Consider the following 13261-nt stretch of genomic DNA (forward strand, 5'->3'; position numbering starts at 1 on the left):
ACATTTAATCGCGTTCGCACACACTTAATCTACACCATTTAAATTTATTAGATTGATGCACAAAATTTGATCTCACAATCTCACCTAAATAAGTGTTCTCATATGAACCTTATATATATATATATATATATATATATATATATATATATATATATATATATATATATATATAGAGCCGAGATCCCATGCGGCTATGACATTAGGTACGGCAGTGCAGTCATCTAAGAGCCATTGGATTAAAGCAGATCAACGGACCATACCATTTCATCATTTGCGCGCTTGACATCAGCATACCCGCGACGGAGGGGGCAAAGTAGTCAATAATTCTAATTCAAAAATGAGACTTTTCCTCCTTCTACAAGCTACACCGGTCCATTCGCTTATTCACAATCCCAACGCACGAGAGCAGTTTCACTCCTCCCAACGACGACGAAGCCTTCGCGAAGACGACGATCGACGATCGACGATCGCCTCAGCACAAAAACAGGGAGCTACTGTCAAAACACACCACTACGTTTGCGATAGGAAGCAGAAACCCTACACCGCAGACCAGTTTCGACCACGACAACCCAAAAAAATGGTGAACAAGGGCAAACAACTAGTGACGAAGAGCAAACAGACAGCGCCGAATGGTATGCACTCAAACTCTAGACACAAAAACCAACTTCAACATGACAATATTTGATATTTACTTTATTATTGGTGTATTTTGTATTATGTAAAATGAGTAGAGCAATCAACGTTGTTGTGTGTTTTACTTGGATGATCGGTGTGTCTTCACATAATATTAGTGTGTTTTTGGTTCCATCCTGACTACTACATCTAATATTGTGTTGTCTGGGGATTATCAACTTGAATGTAGTGTATATTTCGGTTAGTATTGGTGTATTCTGGACTATGTAACTTGAATAGGGAAAATAACACTGTTGTGTGATTTATTTGGGTTATCGTTGTATCATAATCTAATATTATGTTGTCTGGGGATTATCACCGTGAATATAGTGTATATTTCAGTTAGTATTGGTGTATTCTGGAATATGTAACTTGAATACAGAAAAGATCAATGTTGTGTGTTTTATTTGGCTGATCGGTGTATCTTAATCTAATATTTGTGTGTTTTGTAGTATATTTCAGAATATGACATCTCATATTGTGTTGTTTTTTTTTGGGCATTAGCAGCATGATTGTGGTGTGTATTTAATTTAGTATTGGTGTATTCTGCACTATGTAATTTGAAAAATGGAAAATAACATTGTTTGTGTGTTTTAATTTGGGATATGAGTGCATTTTTACCCTACATTACGGTATCTTTTAACACTGAGGCTGTATCATATATGTTTAGATTAATATCACTGAATTCATGCAGACAAAAAGAGAAAGACATTAGAACAAGGAGAATCATCAAAGCCAAAACAACAACGGAAACAACTAGCATTGGCATTCCGTGATAGAATGGAAACAGAAATACAAGAGCAAGTTACTGGTGACAGCTCTGATAATGAGGTTCAAGATGAAGAAACAGAGCTAAAGATACGGCCACTGCCCACACAGCTAATGAGACCAATTGAATCACTGACCAGATCCCAACGCAGAAGTGTAGAAGAAATTGGGCTAGGAAGGATACTTGATCTCAACATCACCAACCTGCCAAGGAAGATGGGGATGTGGCTAGTTGAAAGCTATGACTCTAGGAGCAACACACTGAATCTACCATCTGGTGAAAGGCTCCCAATCACAGAAAATGATATTGCTGCCACCTTGGGACTGCCACTTGGAGACATAGAAATCACTAAGAGGGAATCCAAACAGGTATCTGATCTCCTAGCAGAATGGAGAAAAATCTTTGGGAAGGTTACTGGCCACATCACCCCCCATACCATGGCTGAAAAGATGCTAACATTAAAAGCTGCTGACCCTTGGTTCAAGAGGCATTTTGCACTGCTTGTCATGAGTGTGTTGGTTGAACCACAAGTTAATGGTTATGTCAACCAAAACTACATCGACAACCTTCTTAATGTACACAACATCAAGAGACTTAATTGGTGCAGAATGCTCATCAACTCACTCATTGCCAGCAAGCAGGCATGGCTTGACAGCGCTGATGGGAGATATGGAGGCCCAATTGTTTTCCTAACGGTAAATAGGCCCCCAACCATACTTGTAATTATTTACTCATCATTATATTAATACTCTAAACTACCAAGTGCAGGTATTCTATGTTGACCGTGTTGTTCTATACCGGAGGACTATCCCACGGAGCTTCCCTGCAATGGCGAATTGGACATTTAAGTTGCTCCGTCAACGACAGCAAACTGAGATCAAATCTGGAGGCTTTGGGTATGGGCGGGTTGATGTTGCCTTGCCAGTTCAGAGCACACCATGCAGTGACCGGAACCCCAGCATAGGACAGTCTGATGTACCACCACAACCACCATCATGTGAAGAAGATGCACCACTTCCCCATGGATTACAGGTATACATAACACTTTGAACAGACTCATGGGGTATTTTGTTTGTGCATACTTCTGTATATATTGGTGTGTTTATACTACATGAGTTTTTTTTTTTCTGGTGCTTTACTTATTGTTGACTGATCATAACTTACTGGTGCATATACAGGAGTTTATTGATGAGGTTACTACCAACACAAGGACGATTGCAAAGAGTTTACTGAGGATTTCAAGACTGATTGAAAATGCACCTGCAACGGTATTGGAGCATGACACCTTCAAGCAGATGTTTGAGTCTGCTAGACAGATGCTTGGATTTAAAGCGCAAGAAGATGGACAACTGACATTTACCCAGCAAGAGGATGCCTATTGGAGTGACCCAGAGTTCTTGAAAGCGGTTGATGAAATCGTCCGTGCAGTAAACAAGAGGACATTTCTAAATCATATGCCAACTTTCAGCTTGGGATTGTCACAAGAGGGAACAAGTAGAGACACGCCAACTATGAATGCTAATGCACAAGACTACCAGGACAATGATGAAGCTCCAGAAAATGAAGACGTCCAATTGGATGGGCTAGATGGTCAAACAACAGAGAAAGCTCAAGAAGACACCGAGAACATAACCAAGGCCGCCAATCAAGAATGTGTGCAAGAAGCTGAACAAGTGAACATAAATGATGAGGTAAGATCATTCTAAAAGTTGGTGTGTTATTGATATATGTTGGTGCATTCTATAATAATGTTGGTGTATAAATATCTTACAGATCACACCAGTAGGACAAGGCCAGGAGGCCCCTGGTTCAGATCCACCACACCCACCACAACCAGCAGACAAGGGCAAAGGACCAGCTAGAGTAAACAGCCCAATTAGACCAAGACCATCCTCATACGTACTTGATCTGGACCAACCAATATCTCCAACAGAAGAAGCAATCAGGAAATGGGTATTGGACAACCCTAACCCAGATCTGTAAGCACAACACATTCTAAAAGTTGGTGTGTTATTGATATATGTTGGTGCATTCTATAATAATGTTGGTGTATAAATATCTTATATTAATTGATGCATTATTTGATAAGAGTTGGTGTGTTTATGTTATATAATGTGTGCTTCCACACATTGGGTGATGGGGGCCCTATTAGTATAAAAGTGGTGGTGTGTTATGCATATGTTAATAGTGCATATTTGGTATGTGTTTGGTTGTTCACATCAAATGATTTGTTAACTGATTGTGGTGTGTAACTAATATCTTTTTGGTGTATTTATTGATTATTGTGGAATATTACTAGCTTTGGTACTTATAATATACATTATTCTTGCATTTTATTTATATTATCTTCTGTATATGTATTACAAGGACACAAGAACTATTCAAGTATGACGGAAGAGTAATCTACTGGAAAGATATGCTGACAATGAAGCCAGATACAAATATTGCAGTCTCTATAATTGATGCTTGGTCAGTCATACTCAACATTCGTGAATCAGAGAGGGGTTGTACAAAATTCATTGCTTCAACATGGTCAACTGTAAGTGAACAAAAATGCAAAACTAACTTCATCTTTAAAAAGCTTAAACTTCTAACAAAAATACCATTGAACTTTTGCAGCTATACACAGTTGTGGACCCACAAGGAGATGAGGATGTGAGGTTTGGAAGATTCAAAGCAAAGTACCTTGAGGACAAGACCATAGTGGCAGACGTTATGTGGCACAAAATTCTATATGTAAGATAGTAATATATTATATTCACTGCTTTATATTTTGCTTACTACTTGAGTTTTGTCTTTAAACATTGGTTGGTGCATTCTAGTAGTTACTTGTGTGTAGTGTATTACTATACATACTTTAGTGTATATTGTGGCTCATGTTGGTGTATTTTGTTGCTATATCAGTTTCTGTTTCCAATAGTGGCATCCAACCACTACTACCTGATGTCTATTAGCCCGCTGATGGAAAGGTACGACATCATTGACAACTCATCAGTGACTGTGAAGAAGGAAAACAAGTATGGATATGTGATTGCGAATCTGGTAACACACGAAACCCTAAATGATTATGTATTTTTGATATACAAAGACAACGGAATACTAATATTTGTATGCAATTACTTGATGCAGCAAAAATTCTTTTCAAAATTCTTGTTTGATATGAAAACCACGTACAAAGCTGAGAAAGTTCAGAAACTGAAATCTAAAATAATGAAAATGCCTTGGAGAGATGCCCAGAACAAGATGGATTGTGGCATTTTTCTCATGCGCCACTTGGAGACTTTTCGAGGACAGACACAAGCAGAATGGCAATGTGGATTGCATAAGAACAACAAGGACCAATTGAACAAACTAAGAGTGCGATACTTGGCTGCCATGATCATGTCAGATGTAAACGAGCACAAAGAAAGGAACATCCAACAGGCAGCAGAGTTTGGTATTTGAAAAAGAATTTCAGGGGGCATATAGACTTTTGGATGGTTGATGTCTATATTTTTGTGGTTACTTTTAGACTAATTACTCTTTTGTGATGGCACCCAGACAATGTGAACTCACTATGTACTTTGATCAACTATAACACACAATTTGGAGCCCTACAATGCACTATATACGTGATTGAACTATAGTTTAAAAATACTCCACTTAAAAACACCATTATAAGAACTGATATGCACCACAACAAGCCGCAAAGTGTTAAAATACATGCCATTTATTTAGATTACATCACATCACTACGCGATAACCTCAAAAGACACTATTTCAAGAATTCAAATGCACCAACAACATATATAAAAAGACCACATCATTCTAAATACAATAATGCACCAGATGACAAAGTAAAACACACCATTCCTAACATGTTGAAATGCACCAGTATACACTATAGAAAACACTATAACTTGTGTTAAACGCACCATATGCTGTAATAAAATGCACAGTTTCAATTATATTGTAAAAATCCTGATTCTATGTAATGAGATAAATTGTGTGCACGACTGTAAAAACATCTAGGTCCAACAGAGAGCAAGAAAAGAAACAAAAAAACAGAAACCTATCTAACCATTTAAAGGGCATGTCCTGCTATTGTGCTCGTATTCATCACAAGTGTGACATTTCCTTGATTGTTTTACACACTTACGCGCAGCTTTCTCCCTTGCACTCTTCAACCGCTTGCCACTGCCCTTGTTCTTAGCTTGGATGGGATCATGCACCTCCACTGTCGACTGCTGCGACACAACTCCACAAACTGAATTAATCACGCTTTGCTTGCTGCCACCAGCCACCCCACTTCCATTCTCACTGCCGTCTTGTAAAAATAATTGTCTTTGCTCACAAATAACACGTCGTAGCTGTGACAAACGTTCTATATTACCATCGGTCAATCCCACACAAGCATATATGTCAGACCACAGTATATTAGTAAGCACCCTAACATTCTCCACTTTAGAAGATTGATCAACAACTGTATCATCAATATCAAATATTGGCTTCAAACAAGCACCTTTTGTCCACCGGTCCACCAAATACCTCGAAGGAATGCTCTCAAGGCCACAATCTTTAAAAACCAAAAAAATATGCCTACACAACAACCCCATCCGCTCAAACATCTTGCAAGAACAAGTAGCAGTATAATCAGACAAAACAAGCTCCACACACCATGGCCGCTGGTCTCCATCATTTATCACATAAGACACATGACCATCACAGTTGCACAAAGAAGCCACTCGACACGAAAAGCAAGCTGCACAAATCTCTACTTGCACATCATAAAATACAGAAATGGCGTAAACATCCATTGCATGCTTTTCCAATGCCAGTGGTGTCTTCAAAACAGGAAAACAAGATTCACAATCAGCATTCATTTTTGCTTGAGTGTGACGTTGTGCACCAATAGCACTGCCAAAATGCACCAAGAACTCAACCAAACTAGAATGTCCATTAGAGAAACTGCCAAAGAAACTATTTTGAGATTCTGATCGTGAAGTTGTCCTAACCAAGCCCGACATAAACTCGTCGTGAAAATATGGAGATGCCCAAAATGTACGAGACTCAAACAAATAACGAAACCAACCATTATCACCCAAACCATATTCCTCCATAATATGACTCCATGCATCCTCAAAAGCCTTGGCGTCAAGAGATTTGTTCCAAACAATGCAATTCAACTTCCTCCGAAACACCTCATCTTTAGACAAAACCGGTCCAACCTTCTCACCAACCTTGCACATTATATGCCACATGCAAAATCTATGTTTTGATGTTCCAAACACACGAGCAACAGCAAGCTTAACAGCTGGATCTTGATCAGTGACAACACAAATAGGGTCATGACGCATGGTTTTCTTAAATTTCTCCAAAAGCCACACATATGAATCTACATCTTCCCTTGTAAGCAAACCAGCACCAAAGGTGATGGATCTCTTATGGTTATCAATTCCAGTAAATGGAACAAAAACCAAGTTATACCTACATAACGGACAACACACCAAATACTTATCACCAGCATCCTAACAAAACACACTATAAAACCTAACCATATGCACCATAATTATTTACAAAATGCACAATAAACACAAATTACTAACCTGTTAGTACGATATGTGGCATCGAATGAAACCACATCACCAAACAAAGCAAAGTTCTTCCTAGACACTGCATCAGCCCAAAAAACCCTAGAAAGTTGATCACCGTCGTCAACATCATATTCAAAATCAAAAGCCTCGCACACTTCACGCCTCTTGAAAAGCGTATCTATGAACAATTGAGCATCGCCATTTAATATGTACGCCATCAAATCACGTTTGAAATTCTTAAAATCCACACCTGTAGCACCAACACTAGAATAATCACCTACAATCTCCTTAAACAACCTATATGATCGAACAGACCCAATATTTGCCCGAAAACAACTCGCAATGAACATTTGGTGTCCAGCATCAAGACTGCGATTCACCTTTAAAAATTGCTTAGCAATAATTGAACACATCAAATGCGTGTGGCGTTCCTCCAGATAATGCACACTATACAAACCATTAGACTTGAGCTTATAGACCACCTTAGCCTTACACCCAACCCTATTTGTCACCCTCCGTCTCGTGACCTTATTAGTTTTAGCATCAACTGAAATAATGTGCTTAAACCCCTCACGACTGCATAACACATGTTTCTCCACAACAACACCATCCCTCCTCCTCCGAGTTGAGCCCTTCCTACAGTCAAAACCAACAGCCCCAGCATATTGTTTATAAAAAGCAATGGCACCATCCAAAGAATCAAATTTTTGCCCCACGTGAGGCTTCAAACTGTCAGCACAAACTGGGCGCCAATACTTGGTCAACCCAGGAGAAATTTCCAAATCACATACACTGCCTCCTACCCCAACATCAGTGGGACAGTCTTCATTGCAACAACCACCATTGCCTTCAACACCAACTTCGGTAGAATTGCCTTCATTGCAACCCCCATCACTGCCTTCTACACAAGCATCAGAGGACTTAACTTCATCACAACCCACATCACTGCATTCTACACAAACATCAGAGGACTTAACTTCATCGCAACCACCATTACCTTCTACACCAACAGAGTCCAAATTAAGTTCATCACAACCACCAATATCAGTTGAATTAACTTTATCGCAAACACCACCAACAGAGTCCGAATTGACAGCTTCACACGACAACATACCTAATAACACACCAAATTTAATCTGATAACACACGAATACACTACCTAAATGCAACATACATACGCATAAAATCTGAAAACTACACATCACACCGACAACAAAATATTCACCACAATAATGCAAATACCGCAGCATAATCACAAACACACCACACAATACCATAGTCAACACCGGGGACACAGCCAAAACAGGAAAAAACGCGATATACACAATCCGAAGCAGAACAAACACATAATAAGAATAATAATAATAATACTAATAATAATAATAATAATAATAATAATAATAACAACAAATTAAAACTAAAAACCTAGAAAAAAAGAAAAACATACCAGGCTCCATCGCTCAAAATTGATATTCACCAATTGCGATTATGCTCTTCGGCAATGTTCTCCAATTGCGATCGCAATTCCCAACTGCAGTTCTGATCTCCGGCGATATTTTCCTATTGCGATCGCAATTCCACGCTGCGATTCTGATCTTCGGCGATATTCTCAAGTCGCGATCGCAATCCCCGCACTGCAATTGTGATCTCCCGGTGATCTTTATCTTCGCCCAGCGGTGAAAATTAGAAACCCAGCTTATATACCTGCACGTCACCAGCCATCGAAATTACAAGAAAACCCCCACTTACCAAACGCGAAAAGAAGCTTTCTTAATCAGCTGATATGTTACCTGCCGTTGGATTAAGCACAATAGACGCCCCAGATTCAACCATACTGCCGCATGTATAGTACTGACCGTACCTGAGTCTTATTCTATATATATATATATATATATATATATATATATATATATATATATATATATATATATATATATATATCAATTATAATTAAATTTTAAAAATAAATTTACATCCTCCATTAATGGAACTTGAATAAAATTATTATCAATTTAATTTTTTATAATATTAAATTTAAGAGAAAATTTCAAAGTTGGTCCACTGACTATTGGAGTTGTGTTAATTGCAACACTTGACTTTCAAAAATGTTAATTTAGTACCTTGACTATGCAATTCTTATCAATTTTGGTCACGCCGGTCAAATTACCGATCAAATGTGACCCGAAAATTTTAACTCATTAAATAAAAAGGGTAAAAGCGTCATTTCATGTAATTCAAACCTCCTCTTCTCCAACCGGCCTCCTTCTCGCTTTTTCTCCGATCTCCTTCTCCTCTTTGCTTCCGGCTTCCAACTCATTAAATCTGATGACTCTTGCCTCGTCAAAGGCGTCCATGACGATCTCGAGATCACAAGCTCATCGCTTTCTTTCTCCTTCTTTGATTCTTCTTCCGAAAATGCATGTAAGCTCAGACTCAGATGAATGGGTGGAAACTGGTGGTTGGGGATGTGTTGGGGATTGTGTCATTCTACCGGTTGTTGGGGATTGTGGCAGGCTATGTTGGGGTGTGGCTGTTGAAGACGATCACGTGTGGGGATCCAACCGGGTGGTTCTCGATTTCATGGAGAGTGTCTTGTTTCTTCCCTGGAATTGCCTTCTCAATACTCACAATCCTCAACTTGCTCCTCTGCGGAAGCCAAAACACTGGGGCAATCCCGCTCTTCACTTACATTATTCTACTTCTCTTGTGGTTCTGCATCTCGGTGCCATTGACTCTAATGGGTGGATTGATTGAACCCGGGTTTCCCACTTGGAATACCCCATAAAAACCAACCAAATCCTTCGGGAAATCCCGGCACAGAGATTCCCAACATGGTTTCTAGTGATAGGAGCAGGAACGCTCCCCTTCGTGACTCTCTTCATTGAGCTCTTCTTCATCATGTCCAACATATGGCTAGGACATGTCTACTACATCTCTGGGTTCCTCTTCATTTTCCTCATCCTCCTCGTGCTCGTGTGCGCTGAGGTTTTGCTGGTCCTCACTTACATGCAACTGTGTGTGGAGGACTAGAGGTGGTAGTGGAAGTCCTTCTTTGCGTCCTAGTTTTCGACCTTATGAACCTCAGTGGACCTGTCTCAGCGCTTCTCTACTTGGGCTACTCGCTGTTGATGGCGTTGGCTGTCATGCTCGCCACAGGAGCCATCGGCTTCCTCACCTCTTTCATGTTCGGGCATTGCCTTTTCTCATCTGTCGAGATTGATTCATTAATTAATTATATATAATTGTTTTACTTTTATCTTAATTTGGTTTAATTTGCAGTGCAATAATGGATAGTAAGTTGTTTAGATCAAGTTGTTCTGTCTGTTTGTTTGTCTGGATATTATTGATTATATTGCTGCTAGTGGACTAGAAAGGATTACATTATATTACAGTGGTGCCATGTTTAGCCATATCTCAAGCACCTCAACCCCATATAGCAGGAAATTCTGTCGTCGAAACCATGTAGAGTGAAGAATCATGTGGAATCAGACGGAATCGACTTTCACGTGACTGTACTTGCGTTTTCGAAAGAAGAAGCAAAGAAGGAGAAAGAAAATGATGAGCTTGAATTGTGATCTCGAGTTCGTCGTGGACACCAGGCAAGAGTCATCAGATTTAATGAGTTGGAAGCCGGCAGCAAAGAGGAGAAGGAGATCGGAGAAGAAGCGAGAAGGAGGCCGGTTGGAGAAGATGAGGTTTAAATTACATGAAATGACGCTTTTGCGCCTTTTATTTAATAAGTTAAAATTTTCCGGTCACATTTGGCCGGCATGACCAAAATTGATAAGAATTACATAGTCAAGGTACTAAATTAACATTTTTGAAAGTCAAGTGTTACAATTAACACAACTCCAATAGTCAGTGGAGAAAAATTAAAATTTTCTCTAAATTTAATATTAATATTTGAAATTTATATATTTAGAAAGTACATTAAAAATATTATTAAATACACAAAATTAAATTAAAAAATCAGTAAAGAAAATAAACAAAGAAAAAAACAAGAGACAAATTGAGTAATATTATAAAATAACATTAAAATAAGACATATTGAGTACTATTATAAGATAATATAACATATAAAATGAGCTAAAAATATTTTTTTTAAAAAAAATCAAGGCATAAAACTTAGTATATATACAATAAATTAACATATTAATTCAAATTTTTATATATACCTTGAAATTAAATCAAATCAAATAGGTCAAATTTATATATATACCTTGAAATTAAATCAAATCAAATAGGTCAAAGGCTAATCTTTTATTTAACAGACTAGCTACTTGGTAGGATATGAGAGTTCAGATGAGACTAAACTTCTTTTTCTATTTATAATAATCAACCAATTCCCTATCTGTAATTTCACAATATTCTCACCAAAAAAAACAATGAACCCTTTAACCTTAGAAATCACCATTAAATCCGCCGAAGTTTTCAAGAAGTACGTACTTTGCGTCGGCAAAATGCAGCTATACGCCACCGCGCACCTTGTCGGCGGCGACCGAAACTCCGCCGAGTGTCGAACCCACGTCGACGAGTACCGCGGCTCGCGCCCAATTTGGTGGATTCTCGCGAGTTTCCGCACCCACGAATCCGAGGTTCGCAACAGCAACGTCGTCTTGGTTTTCGAAGTCAAGTGTAAGAAGAACGTGGGGCCCGACAAATGTGTTGGCACAACCTACGTGCCGATAAAACAGTTTTTTGATCAATGTGTGAGCCAAGGCTTCCAATACCAAGATGTGGCTCTTGGGATTAGTTCGAAATTGGGGAAGCCACGAGGTGTTCTGTATCTTTCCTATGTTTTTACGGCTTATAATTTTCTTAATTTTCCGCGCCTTTACGTGCCATCTGCCCCTCCGATGTTCCGTGCTTTAGATTTGGTGCAAGAAGATAGAGATTAAGCCGAAATTGTTATTGTAAAACGTTACAATTTAGACATGACGGATGTTACGTTGCTGAGGTTTGATGGAGATGTTAATTACACATACCTTATTGATAAGTTCTTTTGACATGAACATTGTTGATGAGGTGTATGTATTTATGCTTAACCCAGGCCAGGCCAGGTGAGGTGCATGTAAGGGTTTGCCTAAACTATTGGTATTTTGAACTGCATTTTATTTTTTGGGTTGAAATTCCTATTCCTTTATTTAATTTATTATTATTATATTCCCTTTTCAAATTTTATGTTCAATCTTGGACTAATGGGATGATAATTCATTTGAATTTTAACCGAATTGCATGTTCAGTTTAGGTCAGTTTTATGTTTATTTTATTGTGAAATGAAATGAAGTTGATTACTTGAGATTTATGTTTAGTTAGCCAGTGCCTCATGGGTTTTTATATATGGAAGAGATAACATTGAAAAGAGAAGCAAAAATAAAAATAAAAAATAAAAAATAGAGCCCATCTAGAATTGAAACTATAACTGGGCGTTGGGTTGGAGGGAGAATTATGTGGGAAAGGAATTGCAATTCCCTCCAACCAAATTACGGAATTTAATGGCCTTGACCTTTGAAATTAGGTGGAATTAAGTGGGAAGGGAATTTAAAATCCCTCCAACCAAACGCTCGGTAAGACCTCATTTTATCATCCATTTGGAATAATAATCACAGGGAGTTCATATACCATAGATTCTAATACAATTTTTGTTTTTTAGTGTAATCAACTAATCTAATGTTAGAGCCTGTATTATTTGTTGATTTTGAGATTTGCATTTTAGATTATACAAAAATTAATATTTTTTAAACATATATTTATTATAAATAAAATGTGGGCTAGTAAGTTGGGCCGTTTAACCTACTAGCCCACTAGGTGGTGAAGTTTTTTTTTTTTTTTTTGAGGAATACTTTTTTTCGAAGAAGAATTTTTTGAGGAATGCTAGGTGGTGAACTTGGTTACGTATGTTGTAATTTGTCCAAAACTGAGCCTAGCAGTGTATTGTTCAGTCGTTATACTGTGGACCATGGTCCAAAAACGATGTTTCTTTAATTAAAGAAACGGTTATCGTTACATATACATATTAATGGAGTTCGTATTTTTGTGTTAATTGCAAAATGAAACTATATTGTATTTAAAATGAAACTATCTCACATATTGTTCTTATATTATCAAATGAAATTGTAGTTGTGTATTGTTTTTATATTATCAAATGAAATTGTAGTTGTGCATTGTTTTTATATATTATCAAATCAAATAAAACTGTAGTTGTGTTGAAATGAAATAAAACTGCAGCATATATAAAATGAAATTG

General features: G+C 37.9%; 3 protein-coding genes across 3 annotated transcripts; 2 read left to right on the top strand and 1 right to left on the bottom strand.

Annotated features, from left to right (window-relative positions):
* Positions 1-354: 354 nt before the first annotated feature.
* On the top strand, positions 355-4885 carry LOC109155335. The gene is made up of 9 exons (XM_019303020.1): positions 355-632; positions 1367-2136; positions 2210-2473; positions 2620-3132; positions 3215-3420; positions 3809-3980; positions 4061-4177; positions 4346-4483; positions 4571-4885. Exons 1-9 carry the CDS (start codon positions 578-580, stop codon positions 4883-4885), a joined length of 2550 nt encoding a protein of 849 aa, XP_019158565.1. The 5' UTR covers positions 355-577.
* Positions 4886-5496: 611 nt separating this feature from the next.
* Positions 5497-9368, bottom strand: LOC109155336 (protein FAR1-RELATED SEQUENCE 5-like). Its single transcript, XM_019303021.1, has 3 exons — positions 9255-9368; positions 7027-8150; positions 5497-6907 (listed from the first exon to the last, which is right to left on the bottom strand). Exons 1-3 carry the CDS (start codon positions 9366-9368, stop codon positions 5497-5499), a joined length of 2649 nt encoding a protein of 882 aa, XP_019158566.1.
* A 2031-nt stretch (positions 9369-11399) lies between these two features.
* LOC109155337 (protein SRC2 homolog) lies at positions 11400-11912 on the top strand. Its single transcript, XM_019303022.1, has one exon. It carries the CDS (start codon positions 11400-11402, stop codon positions 11910-11912), a length of 513 nt encoding a protein of 170 aa, XP_019158567.1.
* Positions 11913-13261: the final 1349 nt, after the last annotated feature.

The sequence above is a fragment of the Ipomoea nil genome, unplaced genomic scaffold (genome assembly GCF_001879475.1).
Source record: "Ipomoea nil cultivar Tokyo-kokei standard unplaced genomic scaffold, Asagao_1.1 scaffold2701, whole genome shotgun sequence".
Classification (NCBI taxonomy): Eukaryota; Viridiplantae; Streptophyta; class Magnoliopsida; order Solanales; family Convolvulaceae; genus Ipomoea; species Ipomoea nil.

Excerpts from the sequence above, each read along its gene's own strand:
- LOC109155335 (XM_019303020.1), top strand. The coding sequence starts at position 578 with ATGGTGAACAAGGGCAAACAACTAGTGACGAAGAGCAAACAGACAGCG. Across the intron at positions 2,474-2,619 it reads CACTTCCCCATGGATTACAG|GAGTTTATTGATGAGGTTAC; the intron begins GTATACATAACA and ends GTGCATATACAG. Across the intron at positions 4,484-4,570 it reads GATATGTGATTGCGAATCTG|CAAAAATTCTTTTCAAAATT; the intron begins GTAACACACGAA and ends TACTTGATGCAG.
- LOC109155336 (XM_019303021.1), bottom strand. The coding sequence starts at position 9,368 with ATGGACGCCTTTGACGAGGCAAGAGTCATCAGATTTAATGAGTTGGAA. Across the intron at positions 8,151-9,254 it reads GGCCGGTTGGAGAAGAGGAG|ATTAAATTTGGTGTGTTATT; the intron begins GTTTGAATTACA and ends GTGTGTTATCAG. Across the intron at positions 6,908-7,026 it reads GCCACATATCGTACTAACAG|GTATAACTTGGTTTTTGTTC; the intron begins GTTAGTAATTTG and ends TCCGTTATGTAG.
- LOC109155337 (XM_019303022.1), top strand. The coding sequence starts at position 11,400 with ATGAACCCTTTAACCTTAGAAATCACCATTAAATCCGCCGAAGTTTTC.